At 34.0% G+C, this 23,859-nt stretch overlaps 1 protein-coding gene across 7 annotated transcripts in view; it reads right to left on the minus strand.

Moving 5' to 3' along the window:
* Positions 1-2,093: 2,093 nt before the first annotated feature.
* Positions 2,094-23,859, minus strand: part of LOC108318749 (uncharacterized) — a 31,136-nt gene continuing 9,370 nt past the window's right edge. For 2 of the 7 annotated variants that reach the window (XM_052869644.1, XM_052869647.1), the window contains 21 exons: positions 22,708-22,838; positions 16,859-16,918; positions 16,659-16,728; positions 16,483-16,547; positions 16,334-16,395; positions 16,145-16,268; positions 16,010-16,067; positions 15,549-15,661; positions 13,294-13,371; positions 13,147-13,209; positions 12,963-13,058; positions 12,757-12,866; positions 10,171-10,360; positions 9,872-9,986; positions 9,034-9,146; positions 8,859-8,936; positions 3,291-3,356; positions 3,081-3,209; positions 2,903-2,959; positions 2,729-2,809; positions 2,094-2,638 (listed from right to left, as the gene is read on the minus strand). In XM_052869644.1, the coding sequence (XP_052725604.1) occupies positions 2,588-2,638; positions 2,729-2,809; positions 2,903-2,959; positions 3,081-3,209; positions 3,291-3,356; positions 8,859-8,936; positions 9,034-9,146; positions 9,872-9,986; positions 10,171-10,360; positions 12,757-12,866; positions 12,963-13,058; positions 13,147-13,209; positions 13,294-13,371; positions 15,549-15,661; positions 16,010-16,067; positions 16,145-16,268; positions 16,334-16,395; positions 16,483-16,547; positions 16,659-16,728; positions 16,859-16,918; positions 22,708-22,838 (1,910 nt within the window). In that variant the 3' untranslated portion in view covers positions 2,094-2,587. Of the gene's footprint in view, positions 2,639-2,728; positions 2,816-2,902; positions 2,960-3,080; positions 3,210-3,290; positions 3,357-6,398; positions 7,500-7,851; positions 8,118-8,858; positions 8,937-9,033; positions 9,147-9,871; positions 9,987-10,170; positions 10,361-12,756; positions 12,867-12,962; positions 13,059-13,146; positions 13,210-13,293; positions 13,372-15,548; positions 15,662-16,009; positions 16,068-16,144; positions 16,269-16,333; positions 16,396-16,482; positions 16,548-16,658; positions 16,729-16,858; positions 16,919-22,707; positions 22,839-23,859 lie in introns of those variants that run through there. The other 5 variants (XM_052869646.1, XR_008245709.1, XR_008245708.1 and 2 more) reach the window with 5 other exon arrangements.

A 23,859-nucleotide genomic window follows, 5' to 3' on the forward strand; every position in this document is an offset into this window, starting at 1 on the left:
TATTGATCTAAATACTAATTAAATAATTGAATTTTCTAATCTTATTAAGAGGATTTTGTTTTTGTTATCCCGAAAAATAAAATTAATTTTGGTAGTTTCATCATGTCATCATCATTTAATATATTCTCTGGTTAAAAGGTTAAGCGTTTTGTCAACCATCAATTAATTTATTAAATATATTTTGAAATATTTAATGTATTAGATTCAAAAGTATTATAAACCTATAGGTTGTTTTATCAATGAATTGAATATTAATTATTTCAATGAGTGAGTTTGTTAACACTGCACAAATTAGGCAACAAGTTGAATGTTCTTTTTTATTGTTAACTCTTATTTTATTTCAGGATTGTTATGGTTGAGGAATAAAATAATTTATACATAACAAAAGTTAAATTATATTTTGAAACTATTTAAATATGTTATTGTTGAAACTAGACGAAATAAAACCCATTAGATTATATTAGAGGAAGTGGTTTAATGATAACAAAATATATATCATCAAATGATACATATACAATGTTTAAGTACAATAACTATACGATATAAGGAAGTATTATAATTGATAAATATTACAAAATATCACATTTTCCTTGAAGGTATTGAAATATGTTTTTTATTTTTATGAATATCCAAATAATAAAATAGAAAACTTCTTTCCCACTCTATTTCCTAATTTCACTCCATTTCAACCCAATCACTCATTCAACCGTAAGAAAGGAATAATTTGGTTTAGTAAAAACACTAGTGGAAGAAAATGAATGCATGTATGTGGTCCAAAATGCACTCCCTATGTGACTCGCAACATGTGCATGCATAAAGATACAAAAAGGGAATGGTTGTATAATAAAATTAACACTACACACATTTAAAAAAAAACTAAATATATTCTTTATTATATATATATATATATATATATATATATATATATATATATATATATATATATAATGCATGTATTTATCTCTACCAAAGTAGTTAATTCTATAAATGAAGTTTTTGAAATACCAATGAAGAAAACTTATCTATGTTGATGATTTATGACTAAGAACCAAAGTTAATCTATTAATAATGTTTAGACACTCAACTTAATAAGAAAAAAAAAATAGAGAACGTAATTACAAAAGTTAGTATGAGTTAACATTTCTTTACGCTAAGGTATTATTGCATAGACTTTTCAAAAATCTGAATAATTATTTCCTTTTGTTGATTCTTTTATGATTTATATTTTAGTAGAGATATAAGAAAAGATAGTTGAATTGATGAATTTTATATTTTAATATCTAACTTATAATATTTTCTAGCTATACATCGACGACATTGGATATGACAAATACACAAGTCTATCAAACTGGAAGTCCATATAAATGTTGTTGTCAAGTTGTGTTATATATATAACTTACTTTTAGTTGTAATTTGAGTGAGTGTATCATACAATTTATTTTCAAGTACTTGAATCATATAAATGTTGCATGTTCGTAAGTTTTGTGATATGCATTAAATGATGTTGTACTGGTGAAAGGAGATGTACTTGTCTAGATGTCTAGTATTACATGAAAGTTTGATAGATTTGATTAAGGCATATTATTGACTAATTAAAACACTTTTATTTCTATAATTATACCTTGGTATTTGTTAAAAGTTGTATAGTTTCAATTATACTTAATTAACTTTTATCAAAATTAGATGATTATAGAAATTTTGATACTATATTTTGTATTATTTGCAGCTTGAAGACAATGAAGACACACTTGAGGGCAATGAAGACAATTTTGTAGAATAATGAAATTTTAGTTATGTAGAAAAAAATAGGTAGGATGTTTTGTACCTAAGTTTGTAATTTCAATTTTGATAGTTTTATTATTATTATATGAATACCAGTATTGATAAGTCGGTCCTATACTATAAATGATAAATTAACAATTAGTCATGAGACCCCCTGTTAATCCAAATATGGAACCCCATTCTTTGTTAAGATCGGATAAGTCAAAATAACACTAATGAGCAATCTCAACTTGGTTTAGAGCAATCTCAACTTAAAGTCCATAACAATTCCTCCGATCTACACCAACCCCCGAAGAATCAATCAGAGAATGTGCAACTAAGGAACAACAATTGTATGCTTCTTGAGTATTGTTTCTCCAGAAAAGAAAGGGGTTATTACAAAGGGAGGGAAAGAAATCATTACTCCAACCAATGCTTAACTCTAGACTGCAAAAGTTTTCCTACATGAAATATAAACAGTTTTCTACCGGGAACAGTGACAAGCAGAAACCAACTGAGATTTCTTCCTTTTCTTGAATAATCAGTATAATTGGTATACAAACAATATTTGGTCAAAATTATAGATGGGCAGAAACCAACTAAAAACAAAACTTCAATACATACAATAACAAATCCAATAAAAAAATCAATAGACATAAACGGGCGAGCACTACAGTACAGCAGAGGGAAAACGCCATTCAGAATTGCAGACCACCCCAACCTAAATATTGGAAAAATATTGGTTCCCAACCTCATCTTTGTTGGATTCTTCGTAGTATTATCAACCCATCCTTGAGACAGCACTCGATGATTACACACTAAATTTTCATCTCTTCAGTATCATTTGAATGGCATTTCGTTGAGACTGAGTCAAACTCTGCAGTGCAAACCAAGGTAAATTGCAGAAGTTAAGCAACAATCGTCTATACTACAATGTGAACTAAATGAAAAATATTACTGTGGTAACCTCGCAAATGTGCTCTAAGAGCTGTCGGTCAGATTGCGAAAAGCTAACAAAGAAATCAACAAGGTAATTTGCCAGATTTATCTGTCACTTGCAACCATAATTGTAAATTGTTAACAAACACATGCAAATTAGAGCATCACATTGAATAAAGAAAACAGACTCCAGATCACAGACCTGATTGAGGGGATCAGCAACACTAAAAAGGTTGTCGTCGTACTGATCATCTCGATCCTTTTAATTTTGAAACAAGTTAGCAAAATAAAATAATAAATTAAATTTCAGTATTAAATTATGATATAATTGCATGGTACAAAAATTAAGATAGGTGAGAACAACTGTAACTCAACGAAACCTCATTAAATACTTTAGCCATTGCTTGAAGATGTTCATCAGTGGCTTTTCCCAAAGGTGAAGACACCGAATAAAGAAAATCTCTATCATTTTCGATACCATCCGCTTCAACTTCTTCCCAGTCACTATCCTGAACACAGTTTATATATTAGGTAGCAACTCTTTACTAAATAGTATACAATTGGCGTACACAACAATATGCATTAAATACCACATCATCAGCTTCCAAAACTTGTTCTTGTATTTCAGTTAATGCATCCGCCAACAAAGCCACTATCTGCAAGATATTCAAAAAAGAGAAAACATACTCAGCTTATGATACAATATCAAAACATTCAACTTACCCATAGTCTTATTTTAGAGATAACCGCAAATTTTAATGAGGATGTAAAACAGTAACATTGTTGCAATTCATCGTAGAAACCACACTTTGAGCTTTAAAAATAATTTTGATACAAGAGAAAGAAACGTAATATGAAAACATTCCTTTATTTTTGCCTAATAAAATGCAATGAGGTAGTTGACCCAGCCGCCGTTATGGGAAATGAGGTTATTGAATAAACTTTGGGATAGTTCGCTAAACTTGAATAATCTAGGCAGAAACACTTAAGGGAGTTCAATATAGTGTACACAACTCAAGGTGTCCCTGAAAAACGGATAAAGGTCAAAGCATTTTCATTTTCTCTACGTGAGAGCAAAGGATTGTTGTACTATTTTCCATGCGGTTCCATAACTTAATTGGGAGAGCCTGAAGAGGTTGTTCTTGGAGAAATATTTTTCAGCTTCAAAAAGCCACTTCTTCCATAAGAACATAAATTTGTGGCAGTAGACTTTGTGCGTTTTGGGAGAGGTTTAAAAGATTGTCTGCAAGTTGACCCCATCATCAAATTAGTAAACAGTTCTTTATCCAATATTTCTGAGGGATAACCCATTATGGTTGGGAGTATGATATATGCAACAATGGTGCTGTTGTGAACAAAACCCCGACTTTGGAAGAGGATTTAAGGGAGTGAGTGAATGGATTGGAGGGGATAGAGAGAGAATTGTGGTATTATTTGGGTTAAGAGAAAGATGGTGTGATTTGAGTGGATTTGAAATGAAAGTTTGTAAAAATTTGTATATGATGTAATAGATTAAAAAAATTATTTGATTCATAAAATTAGATGATCACCATTTTACCCTTGAAGATAAATATGATATAAATTTAAATGTAAATATTATTATTATTAATATTATTATTGATATTATTATTACTATTATTATTGATATTATTATTATTAACGATGTTTTTCATTAATATTATTATCATTAATAATAATATTATTATTATTAATATTAGCTCTATATAATTCATGTAACAACTCTTTTATCACTGGAATAGGAAATTTATCTGAAATTGTAGCAAAGGCTCGATAATTAATACAAAAGCACCAACTACCATCTTTCTTCTTAACCAAAATCACTGGATTTGTATGAACTTTTACTGGGCCTAATAATTTCTGTCCGCAACATCTCAACAACTTGTTTCTCAATTGGGTACCTATAAGGTCTCACATTAATTGGATCTACACATGTTATGATAGAAATATGATGATTCAAATGCCTATTGGGTGGTAACCCCTGTGGTGTACTGAATATGCCTTCAAAAGACCCCAAAATCTCTTCCAACTCATTTTGTGCTGCTGTTAACTGGTATTGCCTCTCAGATCCTTCCTCCAATTCGACACTACCCATCTCCCAAACCAATGTCACCACTTCAATCTCTGTTTCTTTTAATAAGGCTGCCGATGTGACAACCGTCTTGGTTAAGGAAGGATCCCCTTTATTAGAACTTCTTTTTCTCCTTGAATGAAATGCATTGTTAAATCCCTCCAGTTAATTCTGACTTCTTCAAGTGTAGCTAACCAAGTAATCCCCAAAATAAGATCCACTCATCCTAATTCAAACAGGTAAAAACCTTCCTGCATCTCCAATCCTTCCAACTGTAGGGTTAAATCTTTACAAATCCCACTAATAGGCTTATGATGTCCATCTCCCAAGCTAACTTCATAAGGAAAAGATTTATCCACTGTCAAACCCAATTCAGCCACCAACTGATCTGAAATAAAGTTGTGACTGGCACCACTGTCAATCAAAATCAATACTTTTCTTCCTTGCAACAATCCTTGGAACTTCATAGTATATGTTTGAGTTAATCCTCCCGCAGAAGAAAAAAATAGATAATTCCATCTGATTTTGATTCTTCTCTTCTCATTCTTCAGGTTCCTCTACCTCGTCATTCTCTCCCAAAATTAACACCCGAAGATTCTTTTTAGGGCATTTATGACCAGGAGTGTATGGTCCTCCACATTGAAAACACCTGCCCTCTTCCCTTCGCTTGATATATTCAGGGTAGGGTAAGTTTCGCAATCCCTTTATTCAATTTTCCCCTGAATTCGAACTACCCACCTTAGACTCCAAGTTTATTCCCCCTCCTTCTATCCTAACCGTGCTAATGTGGCTGGAACTTCACAATTCAGTCAAAGTCCCCTTCAATGTTTCTAGCCAAGAAACCACTCCTCAACTTCCTTGAAAATGACCTTGATACAAATTACTCCTAATTGTTGTCCTCTCCCAGCCTTACATCCAAAGGTTGTTAAACTCATGGGAGTTTATGTAAACTTTGATTGTAAACTCGTAAGAGTTTACTTCATATAAAAATATTTTAAAATATTTATAAATAATGTTAGATGTTAAGATGTGTGTTTTCTTTTATTTGGGCTTAGTCTATTCTGTATTAAGGGCATTGGCCCATATCTTACAATATAAATAAACTACCCTATGTGTATGCTAAACACACAAGGGATATTTTCTCCCAATCTTCTCTATTTCTCATAAATAACATAATAATTTAATATTTATAATGTTATAAATAATGTTTTTATTTTTTATAGTATTATAATTATTAGTTTGTCATATTATATATTTTTAAATATTTTTCTTTAATATTATTATTCTTTTATCATAATTTTAATTGATTATAGTTGACACTTCACATAAAAAACAAATTGTTGAACTTAATGTTGGCTCAAAAGTTCAGCAGAGTAGAGGGGAGGCCCAATGGTCCAAAATAATAAGTGTAAGAAGAGGACTCAGCTTTACTTTAGTATTAAATATTTACATGCTAAAATATAAAATATAAACACTGCATATAGAAACGCACAAACAGTGGAGTGGATTTCATTTCTTTAATAAAACCATAACGATTTCATTTCTTTAATAAAAGCACGAACAATGCCATTTAGGGGTTGTAATGTTAAAATAAAAAAGTTTCACTCACCACACGTAGAGCTCGAAGGAGGCGAGAGCAGGAGTGGCGGCAAGCACATCAGCAAGCACAACGGTGAGCGTGAACCATGCAAACGGAGCATGACCACAAGTCATGTGAACGACGAGCCAACGAGGCACAACCACGAACAACAGCGAAAGAAACGCAACGGTGCCCTAAACTCAAAAGGATTTCCCCTTTCTTTGTTTCTCCCTATTTCAAACTTGCAAAATCGCGATTCAAAACGATTCCACCGTGTTCAGTTACGATTCCACCGAGTTTACTCGAAAACCATGTTTGCTTCCAAGTTAACTCGAAAGCCAAGACTAGGAATGCAAACTCGTCTGAGTTAACGAGTTAACTCGAGAGTTTGATAACCTTGCTTACATCTCTTGAAACTCCTTCCACATCTCTAGCGATCTCCATGGCTCTCAATAGATCCTTGGGATTGTGTGGTCGGATCCAATTTCTAATATTAACATGCCGACCCGCAAAGAAGTACCCCATCAACTGTTCTTCTGTCAAGTCTGTTGCTTGTCCAACTAACATCTCAAATACCTGTATGTATTCCTCCACTTCTCCTTTCTGTCTGACGACAACCAATTTTTCAAACACCAAGCATCTATCCGTTCCTCCAAACCTTCTAATTAAAGCTTTCGTCAATTCCTCCCATGAAGGATTTTTTGTTTTCTTTCTCCAAAATATGAACCAATTAGTGGCTCGTACTTCCATATTGATGAAAGCCAACTTGAATCTCTCGCTAGGTGAGACCTCTTGTACTTCAAAGAATTTTTTAGCCCTAGATATCCACCCAATTGGATCCCCTCCTTCAAACGAAGGAAGTTCCACTCTTTTCATCCACCCCCGCTGGTACTCCCTTTTGTCTTCCTCCTATTCTTCGCCAATCTCTTCCCTTCTTCCAACTCTATCCCCCGTTTATAGAACCTCTGCTTTTCTATGTTCTTAACTCTGCACAAAACATCCTCCATCATATCGATGAGCCTTTGAAAGTTGGTTCTAGATTCCCTCCTCGTTTCCTCAATTGCTCTTCCATGTTCATTCACCAATGTTTCTACTGAATCTACTCTCCATGACTCTCTTGGTGTTTTTTATCTGGCAGGTCAAACCAAATTGTTAGATTTCTAGGTGATAAGAAACCAAATTACTAAATTAGCTTAAGGAAATAGCACACAAATCTTACTGCAACAACATAAGATAACACTCTAATTCGAAAAAACGTAATACAAGAGAACATCCAACAACTTCCAAGGGAAGAAATTCCTTTCTACACAAATTAACACTTGTTTCTAAATAAACTACTCAACAACCCAAAACAAGGGACCATTTCCCCCCTTAAAACCCTAACCCCTATTAGACTTTGTAACTTCCTCTGACCACCAATGAAATGCCCAACCACATTTAAATGTTTCGTAACTCTAATTTTTAACCTTTTTCCTAACATCACCTTGAAAGTCTTCTCAGACTCCATGAGATTTCAAAACGTTCAATTTCAGCATTTGCATTTATCTTCGAAGTTAGAAGCTCAACATTGCTTAGTGGAGCTACCATGCTCCAATGTGGTAGCGACGCATGGTGGCAGAAGCTCCAACAAAAAGCTCGACGATGACTCCTACAAAAACTCCAACGGGGGTCTGGCAACAACTCTTGTGATGGTTCCGGCAAGGTCCGAAAAAAGTCCAGTTATAGCTTTGGAGAAGGTTCGATGAAGGTCTGAAGCCAGCTCTCAGGACAGCACATGCAATGCAAGAATGGAAAGAACCTCAAGTTGGGTGCACTTCAAGCAATCCCAGTATTTAAAGGAAATTGGTGCACTTCAGGCAACCGTAAAAGGAACCACAACTAAGACGGTAAAGAAGAAATGCAAAAGCAAAGCTCCCAAGATCGGGAACTCTGATACCAACTAGAAAGAAGATTTTTATTCAATTGATTGAAAACAGTACAGTACATCCAATTCTATATATAGAGAACTCAAATCCTAAAGTAATCATTACAAGAGATCTCTAGAATCTTCTAACAACTTTTAGTAATTTAATATCCTACCAACAACTTTTAGTAGTGCATTTAATATCCAACTAACAACATCCTACCAGATTTTTATTTCTTAGGGCTCTAAAACTTAAGTTGGTTGAGCCACCAGCTGACTGTCACCCACCTTTATCTTGCAGACGGTGTTAGAGATATTTCTATTGTATAGTTTCTTTGTTAGTTTGCTTGCACTCCTAATCGTCAGTTATAACTATTGAACAGTTATAACAATTAGACATTTATAACTGACATATTGAAATATGTCAATAATGATCCTCTGAAGTATATACATAGATCTGTTGAAGCATGATCATAATTTTTGTTTAGATATTGATCAATAAAACTTTGGTTCAGTATTCTCTCCAGTTAATTAATATAATTTGATCATAATATGTTCAAACAACTATGTATAACGAAAGGAATTACCTTGGTGGGAAGTGGTAATATTACCCATTGATTCGGAGCTGATTTAGCTTTTGATCTTGTGGTCACTCCCTCACCAGACTTCACGAGGCAATAAGCTTGGGAAATCAGCAAAAAGTACTCCGAACCCCCGGGTGAAGAAAAAAGTGAACAAAAATAGATCATATAATAGTAATACCTTAATTAGATGGCCTTGGACATGTATTTTTCCCAATTCATTGTGCCTGCTGGTTAGCAACAAGGCCAAGGCACTTGTAGTTACTTTTATTTGATATGCTCCCTGTATGTCGCCTGCAATCATATATCACATTGAAGAAAATTGATCCTGTTTATGCATATCTAAGAATACCTTATTGATCATTCTCATGCATCAGAGGTAAAAGTAACAAACATGAGTTTTGCAAAAAAGTATTCACACGCACTGAAGGGAGAAGGAGTTACTATATTAGTTAGATATTAAAAATTTTAGTACTTAGTAACAAAATCTGATAGATTTCTTGAAGCAAGAAATCAAACTCTCACGCAAAACACTCTCACATGCACCAGCAATACTGGAAAGAATCTGAATATTATTCTTGAGAACAAAGAATACAGTGTACACAGACCAAACACTATCAAGGGAACACTCTCACTTCACACAGGATGCAATTGTCCTGTCTATACAACAAAGCAAAAACATGTCTGTCACAAGACACCCCTGGCCCCTTATAAAGCTAACCCTTCCTGATAACCAACAACTAACCACCCAACAGACCTCCTAAGCCTCCTAACCGCCTAACAGTCTACAACCTCCTATTTAATTTCTTTTCCTCCTTTCATATACTTTTAAAGCCCTATCAAAATCTTTCAACTATTCATGCATGAGGATGACTCCATACCAAAGAGCAGTTACACACATCTTTCAGTTCTATGGACAAAATACATTGCAACAAACACATAATTTGAAAAAGTGGAAAATACCAAATAAATCACATAGCAAAATATCTTAACCAACAAAATAGTAGAAGGATGCTCACCCTGCAGCTTGGTCCATTCTGAAATCACATAAGCAAACGAATTGTCATGTCCATCCGCAGGAATTGAGATCATCAAATCAATGAAATCTCCAACATTAGGAACGCTCATGTGTACCTGAATAATATTTTGTAAATTATCGATGTGGACAGAGGGAAAGCAGACATTAGAATCATTCAATTAACTGTTTTCAACCTCCAAAGACTATTTACAAAAAAGAGAGATTTGACTGTTAACCATTCCCAACCAAAAACTGAGAATAGAATCATTTAAACTCAATCTGAAAATTTGGCTAAATTACCAGTCTAGCAAAAACAATTAGCAATGAGCTTCGTAGGACAGCGTTTTGAGCAGATTGCATTCGTTTGACAAGTGCAGCAACCAAGTCTCGTATATGTACCGCCATATGTGATGGCAAATGCAAAATAAGTTGAAGAATGTAACTCCCAACAAAGAGAGACCCAGAGCTTTCCAATTCCGGGTTTAGTAATCTGTTCAAAATAAATGAAATCAGACAACAAATTGGAAACAGAGATTAAAAGATACACCCACATGTGACATAAGCAGGAAACCTAAAATAAAACAAGAATAAAATGTTTGTACCTGTCACTGTAAAGGAGGTTTTCAAAGTTCCGATGAACAAGTATTAAAGAGAATATCTTAGTTTAGACTTGGAACCTAACTCAATACCATAAAACTTATAAGGTGAGAATTACCTAAGATTTGTACGTCCTATTATTGAGATATAGCTCATTTCTGTTATATGTAGCTCATTTAAGAAATATGATCACTTGCACAAACGAGAGGACTAAAAACAATGTATTAAACCTACATTGTTGGACTTTTATTGATGTACTTATAGGATACAAAGAAAAGGTGATGAGTTTGTTTTTACGCACTCATACAATGCTTAATCGTAGCTTTCTCGAAGAATAATTGTCTTTAAATCCATTCTTTTATCTAGGATTCGTCCAAATGGGATCAAATGAGCTTTAAATGAAATTATGCACTAAAACCAGATTTTTAAAGCCGTGTCAGATGATAAGTGTTCTAGGTAGCCAAAATGCACTAGATGATATAGCTAGATGAGTCTAATTAGAAAGTTTGGTCTATGGAATTTTCTTAGATGACTTGATAAATCAACAACACTTTATTTCTTTTACAAGATATAAGGTTCCCTCCACGGAATCCATAGTATCATGTGGTAGATCTCTTATTAATGGGAGAACCAACCCAATATACACCCCAATACCTTAAGACTTGAGTACTTCCCTTGTTATTGTACAAGTGTCCCTGTCCTGGGTTCCCTTTTACAGATCAAAGAATGTGAACAACAACATTCCAATGATCAATGTTGATGTTTTGAATACATTGACTTCCAACTCCTACCGAATAAAATCAAGTTTTAACCAACCTTCTATATCTCTCTAGGTCTGAGTAAAGTCCAGATTGGCTTCGTTAACTTTTGATTTGAATCCATAAAACTATCAATAGGCTTGTAATATTCCATGCCTATCACCTCAAAAATATCAAGACTATTTTCTTTGTGAAATGATGACACCTTCTAATTGTGCCACTTCAATACCAAGATGTTAGAGAAAAAGACCAACACCTTATGATTTAGATTAAGTGCTGCTAGAAACATCTAACTGAAGAACACGGTCACGCTTCGTCTAAAAGATAATGAACTAAATGAACAACAAACCATGTAAGACGCAAGCCATGATTAATGAAATCCAAACTCTTGAAGGTAATAGAACATGTGCATTAGTTCCTCTTCCACTTGGACAAAAAGTTGTTGGTTTAAAGAACTCATAGTTAAGTAAAACAATGTATATTTCCTTAAATGCATTGTTACAATTTACTATTGTATTTATAGAGTATAGTAGTGCAAAATACAAAAATGTCAGGAAACCCTAAAACCCAATAGTTGGGTTCCCGTACATAAATAATAATAATAATAAAGAAAATTACATTTCAACAATGGTTATTGTAGTTGAATCTTCCACTCGTTGTGATAGGATATGTATGGTGTATGTTAGGAGGAAACATATTAAAAAGTAGTTGTTAGTTGAGTTGTTAGGTTGAGCAAGACTTCCTATATATAGTTGGGGGGTCTTTGTATGCAGGGACGTTTTTGGATATTTTGGAGTTGTTGACAAGATCATTGGCATCCTGTGTGAAGGGAAAATTGTCCCTTGGAAGCATTCATGCTGTACTTGTTGCCTAGGATCAATAATACAAGATATATTCAGTGAGTTTAGGTGTCTGCAGTGGTTTTTCCTGGTTTCCTCTATCTAGGAACCTAACACGTTGTTAGCCACATAAATGGTATACACAATCATTCCAAATGAACTTTAAGCTTAACTAAGTCTTATAATACCAGCTTATAGGGTCATGTTTGCACACACTTATATACTATAAATTTGTCTTAACTTTAGTCAATGTGAAATCTCCAACATAGACCCCTCATCATGGAACTCGACATTTTATGGGTGGCTAATAGCAGTCCAATAGCAGGTGGTCCGCTAAGCCCAGCAAACAACAACCTTCGCAAGGATAAACTCTAAGATAATTCCAATATCATGTTGAAATAAAAGAAAAAGAGACATAGGCTGATATCCTGATCTGTAAGACAAAAAGATGGACCTAAGCCTTTTCCATCTACAACTTTTAATAACAGAAAAATAATAAACTAAATTGGGAAGATCTAATAGTATGTAACAATACAATAAACTTAAGGTTGATTTTGCAGAAAATATAGAGGAATGTTTAAAAGCTAAAACTTAAAGAAATAACAAAATAAATTGTAAATTGTTTGAACAGTTGTTGAAAGAAGCTTGATGTTAGCGAATGTACTTAGAAATGTGAAATAATAGGCAACTACCTTGAAGCTATATCAAGTAAACTTCTCATAGTTGATCCAGAATCAGATCCCCACGCAAGAATTTCTTGTCTTCCCCCAGATATAAATGCAGATAAACACTCTGTAGCATTCTGCTCATATCAAGTGAATACATATATTTAATTCTATACTCCAATCAGAAATAGTTTAAAATATAAATAATAAAATAGGATGTATCTAAAATATACCTGAATTTCACTATGGTCATCACTTTGTAGGATTATTTTGACAACAGCATTAAAAGAGACATCATATATTGCTTTCACTACATCAGCAGGGGCATTCTGCATATAGCTACAACGAAATGAGATGAGAAATTCAAAAGATAAAGTGCTCATAGGTCAAGGGTGACATGATTCTACGTATACTTGCCTTTAGTAACATTGTTACCAGATCTAGTGAACCAGATACCAAGCCTTCAGTTTGCTCTTGGGGCTACAAGAACATAGGTGTGTAAGTAACAGGTATTATTCTAAAATCACTAACCACTGACACTTGGTCAACTTTGAATACTCATACTTTATTCAAAATTGGTCCAACATACGGCAAAATTCTGGCAACCAATGGATGTATGCATCCAGGAATGCTTTTGATCGTCTGGAGAAAGGAAAAAATATAATCAGATGAACAAAAGAAATTATTTATAAGCAAGCATTATAATAATTCTTTCCAAACTCTGCAGCAGTTATGAACCAAGGAATCTATATATAGAGCTCGATAAATGATAGCTTCAAAATAACATCTTCGAGAATAGCACATAAGTTAAAGTACTAATATATGTGTGTATTTCGAGCATATATACACATGCACACCCAACAAAGCTCTCAGTACATGTCACATAACAACCAGCACACAATTAACTTCATACGTGTGTTTAATACTGCAAATTACAGCATTTCCAATTGTCAGGCCATCAAAATGAAATGAAGGTGTCCGAGTCCATTGATTTATGCTGCAGTTAATATTTCCTTGGACAGTTTTAATTATATAACTAGGACAGTTTTGAAGACTCAGATTAAAGAACAAACTCAAATGGAGAGATCAACAAAAATAAAGATAACTCTTCTTCCCCATTCCTAAACACTAAACCCAATTGGGTAAATTTTGGTTGTAGTTCCTAAAGACTAAATTTGAGAGACTAAAATGATCTTTCAAAATTATTTTGGCTTAAATACCCATTTGCATATTTCTTTTGTTCGATTAGGTCTCTGTATTAATAAAAGATTCAATCAAGTCCCTGAATTTTAAAAATGCAACAATGAGACCCTCTCAAAGTTCAATAAAATCCCTCGACTTTTAAAAAGCCAACAATGAGCCTCTTTTTGCATATTTAAATTGACGTATGAAATTGTATAAATCATCACTATGCATTTGATATAAACTGTATTATGCATAAATTAAAACGTCCATGTTTCTGTTTGTTAACGATTTTACTCCTAATTGAATGAACTGTGAGCACACTTCTACTTCATTGAACATTTTAGCAATAATGAGAAAGAATTGAATAAAACAAATACTAATGGGACATAAAAGAAAATTAAGATAACTATTTTTAGTCCTCAAATTTAGCATTTAGGACCTAAAAGTAATGTTTTCTTTTTCAAATATGAAGGACTAACCTGAACCTTTTTTATTTTTGGGACCAAAAACAGAACTGCCAAAATTTCAAGGACTAACGTAAAAATTAAACCCTATTCTTATTTAAAGCACATATATGATAAAATAATCTAGATAATAAAAGGACGACATAAGAAATTATTCAAACAAAAATTTTATGATATTGTAAATTAAGATTTTAAGTAAAACTCCACCACATAAAAACTGATTTATAAAATAAGGTTTGTATCCACTTATATATTATAATTTGATTTTATCACTAGTTTATATAAGATTTCCAGTACATCCTTTAAAGCCAAAGACAATACACCTCGAACATAAAACTAGATATTTTTGGATAATTTGTTAACAACCTGATAGCATGTGCTACCATATTAAAAAATGGATTTTAAATCGAAGTTAACCTTAAGTAATAATAAACTAATCAAACATAATATGTTAATATAATATTTAAAATATAATATGTAAACTAAATATAACTAAGGGTGTGTGTCGAAGAACTAGAAAAATTAGATTAATTCAACAATCAATATTATGTATAATTTATTCAAATTATGGTAATTTATTGAACAGTTCTCTAGTTTGGATACAACAAAAAAACAGTTTTTACATAAGAATAAGAATCTATGAAGTTGAAAGGGAAAAATGTTTTCTACTAAATTTCAAGTGATGTCCTAAACATCTAATATATTAAACATATTTTTCTTAAAAATAGCTTAAGTGAAGAAAAACAAAACAAAAAATGCTCTTAAATAATAATTATTATTATTAGGGTTAACTATGTTTTTTATCCTTAAAATATAACACGAATTTTGATTTTTGTCCATGATACTAATAATAATTATTATTATTATTACTATTATAATAATAATGTTGAATAAAGCATAACATATCATATAATATAGTAAAAAATAATACAATAATGGCTATCCTGAGTTCTGCTATGCTATCCCTTTTTAGCAATTTTGGGGTTGACCACTACAGACCCCAATCTAAGATTGTGATTGGTTCGATGGAACATTCCACATTAGAATCTCATGTTTTACAGTCCTACCTCAGGGTAAGGTTTGACAACATCAGTCATGACTAATCTAAGATGCCAAGGAAAACAACCAAGTAACTCTGGAGATAATAATATTAACAAATAAAATCATTACCTCAAGAATTTCAAGTGCATCAATACTGATAAAAGGATCCGAAACATGCGATGCCCACACATTAAGGATTACAGGAGAAATCATGTTTTCAACTACTGTTGATGATTCACGACCTATAATAAGTAATGATAAGGGAATAAATATATGTGAAATGAAAACAAGGGATAGATTTTAGTAAAAACATTTTGAAAACTTCTCACCCCAATGATTTATAAATTATAACACATTCTGCACAAGCAATATAATAGCTTTCAGGTAAAACTTCTCACCCCAATGATTTATAAATTATAAATTTTAACACATGCTGCCGAATATAAGTATGAATATATAATCAAGCTAGTATCCGGAAATACATTTAATATTACACCTAATTTTAACAAATAGCTAGCTGATATATTTTTAAATCATATACATACACGTGAGTGTGCTTGTGTAAATATCTGAGGAGTATACGACCTAACCTGCTTTCACTGCAGCAAGCAGTGTATCAAGTACCAGGTGCAAGGTTTCCTCTGATGCCTGGAAATCATATTTTGGTAATTAATATATGCAACAATAGTAAAGATACATAACAAAAGCTTTTATAATGTGGGTACATGATTAAGGAGATCAGTGAGGGATGAAAATAAACCCAACAACTGCGATTGGATAACTTCATTCGTTGCTTCAGGAAGGAGGTTAGAAAGTGCTCTACAGGCACCTACTTTTACAGGTGGAGGCCTGTTATATTCAAAGTTAGAAGAGTATATTACAATAAGATTACAAACTGAGACAACTTTTCTTACACATCAATTGTAACTGCCTTCATTGCTAAATAGAGATAATGCTCTACTAAGCCACTGCTTATCTGTAAAATATTAAAGATCAATTACAAGTCATGACAGAGAAAGATCTTGAGAAATGAAATCTTAAAAGTTTGGACAGGACCATTTACCAAAGAAGAAAATTTAGCAACTGAAGTAAAAATACGAGCATATAAAAATGGGAATTCAAGAGAACCTGGAATAAAAGTGAAAAAATAAGATTAAAAACACATTATCACGGACACAGCTGAATTCATTGAATCAGAATGGAAGCTTAAACGAGGGCAAGGGAAGAGTTGAAATCAACCTATTAGAGAGTCTACTGCAAAAATCTGCTCAAGCAGGTCCTTCAAGTGACTTGAATAAACCCTGGTTTCCTGTACCAATAACAAGATACATTACAGTCTTCCCAAGTTCAAAATAAAAACACAAGAATTGAGGCTGGAAATGAAAACTTAAATCTAATTCTACATATCAGAATTCACAACTGAAATAGGAATCTCAAACCTCTGTCTCAAATAGTTGTTCTGAAAGAGATGATAGGGCAAACAGAGTAGCTTCTCTTATCTGCCAAAAATTAACATGTATAAAATAATGTTAGAGCAAAAGTCCAACACCCTATAATTTTGATAAAGTGCTTAAATACAACAAAGCTTAAAACATGAAGAAGCTACGTCTAATAGGCCCTGTACAGATTCTAAGTACAAGTGCTTCATCTGATAGACGATAAAACACCATGAAGATCTTTCCACTAGTTTGATAAGTGATTGATGATAATTAGATGAGTACAATCAAGACTTTAAGTTCACATTAACTCAAAATATTCCTAAAGCTTAAGTTTGTGATCCAAGTAATGCCTTCACCATTTGTTGTCAAATAGTTCCATGCCAAATACAAACTTCATTCAAATATCTCTGGGAATTCAAGCTAAAGATGCATTGTCCACCAACTATCCTGTGCAGAAATTATGATCTTTTGATCACAAAGACATTACAATTTATACCTCTCTTAAGCCAAGATTAGCTTCTTGTTCAGAGAATACTTGCCTTGACGAAGAGTGGCTTGTTTAAAAAACACTTGAATTGAGCCAAGAGTGGCTCAATGAAACAATACCTAGATTGAGCCAAGAGTGGCTTGTGGGAAGATATAATTATTGCTAGAAAATAGGTATATTTTCAGAAACTATAGAAGTGGAGAAGGAAACAAAAATTCAAAATGAAGGTGGTATTTGTCAAAAAAAAAGAAAAGAAACCATCTTACAATCTGTGGTGGCGGCAAATGGAGGCAACAGGCGAAGAGAGCTGTTGGTGGCAGTGGCTGTGGTGGTAAGCAGCCAGGTCAGGCAAAGGGTAGTGTGGCTGAAGAAGAAGAGTGGCGTGGGTTTTAGGTTCAGGTTACTAGGTTGAATGTTTTTATTGGGCCTGGCCCAATTTTTTTAACCTTGCATCAATAGGGTTTTACACCTAACAGAAGACAAAAATAACACAGCAACCCTCCACATAGGGTTTCTTCTTCTTGCCATGCCCTGCTGCCCTACATGAATAAGGTTTCTTCCCCAATTTCTTCTCCCAGCTGTTGTCTTTCTTACTTCTCAATGTTGCTGCCCCGCCTTTTCAGCCATTACACAAAAAGCGGCCGCCATGGGCCGCCACAAGAAACCCAATTTGCCACTGCCTTGTTGTGGCGGCAGGTTGCAAAACCGACGGCGGTTTCTGCCATGGCACTGCCATAACTGAGTTTTAATAACAGTAACAAGGAGACAAGCAACCCATAAATAAAAGCAATCATCAAGTGGTGGTATTGTTATCGGATCTTCCCATGCTTCTGAGAAAGGTTTGAGTGCAACTCCAACTCCACCACCAGCAGGGAAGGGTAAAGAGAAGCTAAAAAGAAGCTAATCTTGGCTAAGTGAACATTATTAGGAAAGAAAAGCCAAGAGGAAGAGGGGCAAGGTCCCAACTACCATTGTGTTCAAGTGCCTGCATTTCATCAATCATGGCTTGTCGCCATCCAGGATGACCAAGTATCTCATGAACATTATTAGGAACCTTAATGGAAGATAAGGAGGAAACAAAGGAGAAATATGGAGGAGACAAACGATGATAACTCAAAAAATTATAAATAGGACAAGGATTACAAGTAGAGAAAATACCTTTCCGAACAACAATAGGCCAATTATTATCCGAGTCAAGAGAGGGTGAGGAGGATGAAGGATCCATGGTTTGGGAATCTGATGGAGGAAGATCTAAGTCTCAAGGATCTTCAATGTTTTGAGTTTGAGATTGTGTCTGACGTTGATATGTGAGAAGAGGTGGAGGAACAATGTCATTTGCATTTTGAGTTTGAGGTAAAGAAGCAGAAGTAACCAATGGATCGTATGATGGTAAAGGAAACATTTGTTGAACATATGAACCATCCTCCATGGAGGACAAGAAAAAAGGTGTATCCTCAAAGAATGTGACATCAACATACATATAATACTTCTTGGTTGAGAGACAATAACATTTATACCCTTTCTGAAGGCGAGAGTATCCTAAAGACATACTTAATAGCTTTTGCAGAGAGTTTATCAAGACCTGGAGAAATACTATGAACAAAGCAAGTACACCCAAATATACAAGGAGAGACATGGTATAGAGGGTCATTTGGAAAAATGACACAGTGAGGGACTTTATTCTTAAGAGAGGAAGAAGGCATCCTATTAATCAGAAAACAGACAGTGAGAACTACATCGCCCCAATGATGAACAAGAACATTAGTATTCAACATTAAGGAGTGTGCAATTTCAATGAGATGTCTATTCTTTCTCTCTGTAATGCATGCCATTTGGTTGTGGCGTGTGGGGACATGTTGACTGGTGTAAAATTCCTTGGCAAGATAAGTATTACATGTCTGCCAATGTCACATTCTTTGAACAAACTCCTTACTTCTCTCCATCTGTTCAGGATGTTTCTATCCTCCAACAGGTCCTTCCTATTCCAATGGCTGAGTCAAATAGCTCTATTGTCTCTGTCATTCCAAGTCTTGATCAGAATCCTCCTACACCCGTTTCTCCACATACTGAGATCATCCCACACAGGGCCCCAATGGATAGTCCACCTCCCCAAGACAATGGTGAATCTCCTACTTCAGATTCTTCTCCCTCGTCACCTCCTCCCACGCCTCCTGGTGAAAATGATTCAGCATGGCCTATTGCTCTCAGAAAAGGTACTCGTTTGACTCGAAACCCTCATCCCATTTATAATTTTCTAAGCTATCATCGATTGTCGCCCTCCTATTTTTCTCTTTTATCCTCAGTGTCCTCTGTTGTTATACCCAAGAATGTGAAAGAAGCACTTGATCATCCTGGATGGCGACAAGCTATGATTGCAGAAATGCAGGCTCTTGACCATAGTAATACTACTTGAGAATTAAACTGTAAAATAATTCTAGAGGGCTTAATTGATCCCTCTCATAATCTTCTATTTATAAGAATAAATTGATACAAAAGTACATGATAAATAGAGTAACCCTAGACACAATATAATCATGATAAATATGGTAACCCTTGACACAATATAATCATGATAAATAGGATAATCCTTGACACAATATAATCATGATAAATAGGATAATCCTTGAAACACTATAATCATGATAAATAGGGTAACTCTTGACACAATATAATGATGATAAATATCCTAACATCTAATCAACTACAAAGAAGTTCTTTAACTCTTCTACCACAGCCCGAGCTTTCACTATGTGGGAGACCATATCATGGTTGACTTGTTTGAGAGAAGCTACTCTTTGGGTTGCATGGAAAAGACGTTATACATCATTAGCAAATATATTTTGTGCTCTTTTCCAAAAAGAGGAGCATGTCTTATAGGGTCTCAAGATATTTAGAACCTCTTGCTCAATCGATTGCTACAAAACAGCACATAACTGAAAGTCTAGTTTCTGCCACTGAGATTTTTCTTCATCTGGTACCATAGAAATATCTTGTTCAAGGTGATTAAGGTGTCCTTGACCAAGAAACAATAATTCCACAGCAAAGGACCATGATAAATAATTTTTCCAATTGAGTTTTGCAGACATAATGATAGGGGTAGCAGATAAAGAGGAACTAATTCCAATAGAGAGGCCATTTTAAAAATGTGAGAAGAAACAATACTTAGGGTTCCAAATAACTTGAGGGAGGAAACCCTGGGTATGACTAACCAACGAAATGGAGAAACAAGAACCAAAACACACTTAGGAAGTCCTGACGAGACGACCGACAGTGGCGCGGTCTAACTCTAACACCAGGAAGGTGGCGTGTGAGGAACACACACCCAAGATTAGCTGGAGAGAAGCAGCGTGTGGCGGCACATGTGGAGGCTTCTGAGGAGGGGACCACCAGGGTTGGGTTGTGTTTCTCAAGGCACACCTAACCCTTGACTTTGTCGGAGAAAGCAATGGTTGATGACGACAGCAACGACGAACAGCGAAAACGACAGAGAGACGACGTCGATGAGGAAGACACAAAGGTTTGGATCTTGATACCAACTTGAAGAGTTGAGAGAAGCTAAAAAGTTTTATTTCACTTCGTAAATTTGATACAACTTACTACTGTATCTATAGGAAACAATAGTTCTGAAAAGTAAAAGGGCAGGAAGCCCCTAACAAAACCCTAAAAGTAAAAAACCATTACATAAATATTAATAATAATAAAGACATTACATTTCAACAAAAATGAATTGCATCATAGCTCTGATTCTGAGTTTGAAAGACTACTAAACTTTCACAAGAGTTTCTCAAAAGGGGAAGTGGCAGAGCAATATGCCCCATTGGATGATAATATTGAAGACAATTATGTTGGGATTGAAGAAGAATATGACGATTCGAAACTTAAGACATTTATTTTAAAATTTGTTGTTATTTTAAGTTTTGAACTTGAAATTTGTTGTTATATGTAAAGGTATTATATTTCTTCTGACCGCATTGTTTCTGCCATAACTTGTTATGGTTTCCATTATAGCTTTATAAAGGATTTTTGGATCTCTGATATTTTTCATTATCAGATATCGATAACATTCACACCAATATGATGCCAATGTTGATGTTAATGGAATAACAGAAATCTTGTTGGAAAACTTTAATGGTGAATAGAACACTTTCAAAAAATATATCGGCAATGAACAGTCATGCCAACTGGGAAAGGATCAACAAAAAAAGAAACTAGCCAAAAAAATTGTCAGTTGTGCCTGTCGACAAGAAATCAAGAGTAAATTGTACTGCTACGCAGAAAAGGATCACCTGAAAGTCCTCGGCAGTAAAAAGTGATGCAGGCGTGAACTATAACAGTAGTGGTGAACGCTGCATCTAGAGTGTATAATGACAAAGGAAGAGAAAAAACATACATAGTTTCTAAAACATTTACTCTGATAAGCAATGAGCCCACTGGAAATGAACGGATTTGAGGTCCCTTATTGTTAGGCTCTTGGTACCATGTTGAAAGGATTAGGACCAAAGAGGTCATGAATAAGGGTACCACGTTGAGCAGAGAGAAACTGAAAACCCTAATGAATTTCGTGTGTAGTGTACACAAGAATATTCTTATTTACAATATGGAATAAAATCAATATCAAATAATGAGAAATATTTGGTAAGACATTTCCCAATCAAGTCATATCATCTCCCTGGTTAATGTAATCAAATCATATCTTATCAAATGTAATAGCATACAAATAGCAATTTTTACCGGTAATAGTAATGGTTATATTTGTCTAACAAGTTGTTAACAGTGTGATGAGTTTATTGAAACGTCTAATGTTGTTAACTATGTGTCACCAGTGGTTCAAAGAGGAAACTAAGATGTCTATATACAATTATCAATCTGAAATCGGTGCACTAATGGCTAATATGTCTCACAAATGGTTAGTAAGCAATGTGCACAAGATTATTGAAACGTCCTATGGTGGTTAACATTGCCTCACAAGTTGCTGAAATAAATGAATGATTGTATACAATTATTAATTATAAATTTGTAAATGTAGCAGTAATGGTTAAATATCTTCTGTAAGCAGTTAATAGTGTCTAAGGTTACTAAAATGTATAAAATAAATTGTCCCAACAGAGATTAGCCGCAAAAGTGAACAATTCCCAATGAGATTGATAATTTCTTCCTAGTTGAAAGATCTAGAAATTTGAGTGCAGGTTATGGGGCACTTTACTTTCTAAGATACCTAATAGGAAAGAGTTGCATGCCAACAACATAATAAACAGGATTCAGAATCAGCATTATTTTAAAAATAGCCTGTCAGCCTGCAAATCAAATTTACCAAACATAAGCTAGTTTCTAGATCCAAAAAGAATAGCCATTATGTATTTACCCTCCACCAGCTTGCATTGCCAGCTGCTTTTCTGATTTGAGAGTCGTCCAACCATTGCTTTGTACTGTCTATGATAGCACAAATTCCTTCATCGTCAAAAGAATTCACAACCTCTTCCAGTAAAAGCACACCTAAAAGAAAGTATTTTCTTATGAAGATTATGAAAATATATATAATGAAACAAACTCATTTGAATCCATGAAATTTCTTAGCAATCATATTTTACTATTCCATAAGCACATTAGAATTAAAATGTATAACTGATATCCCTAAATCATAGGGATCTAATTATATCCCTGAATAACAGGGATCGGACTATAGCACTGGATAATAAGGATTAAGTGTTGCCATTGTATTTCCTAGATTAGTTTTCCAATCTTGCATATATATATGTGATGTACTCTTAGCAATAAAATCATCTATTCTACCCTAATTTTGAGATGGTATGAGAGTGTTTAATTCTTAAGAGCTGCCTTTGAATGTGCATCCAAACATCCTAGATGTCAACTATCATTGCTGTCAATAATTCAAAATCCTAGACGACAACCTTCATTTTTGTCCATCATCTCTTTAAAGGGAGCCTTAATTGTTATCATGATTTATCTTGTCATTCATTACCTTTATGTGATAACAGTGCTGCTAGTAGTCTTTCTAAAAAAAAACAATATTGCATTATAGCGCTAAACACATTGAGATTAAACACCATTTCATATGGGATCACTTTCAGAATAATATTGTGTTAGGAACCCAGAATTGAAAAGAGAAAGAGTAATATTCTTTATTGAATAGACTGAAAATAACACAAAATAGGAAAGCACTGTCTCTTCCAAGGGTTTCCCCTTCACACAGGATGTCAATGATCCTGTCAACAATTCTCCAAAACATCCAAAAGTCCCCCACATACCAGGAATCCCTAATTATAAATAGACAAACTCACTTATCCTAACAACCCGACCAATAAGTACTTTTTTAATCTTTCCCCTTATCATACACGTTACATATCCTATCATTACGTGCCGTTGCAAAAAGAACCTTGACCAATTTGAAGAAGATGCATATGGGGATATCTCTAGACAAGGTTGTTGTTGCCCTACTCAACAAAACAATCTCAGACAATATTGTCTAGCCAATCTTGAGCCTCCACACATAAGA

The sequence above is a fragment of the Vigna angularis genome, chromosome 10, assembly GCF_016808095.1.
Source record: "Vigna angularis cultivar LongXiaoDou No.4 chromosome 10, ASM1680809v1, whole genome shotgun sequence".
Classification (NCBI taxonomy): Eukaryota; Viridiplantae; Streptophyta; class Magnoliopsida; order Fabales; family Fabaceae; genus Vigna; species Vigna angularis.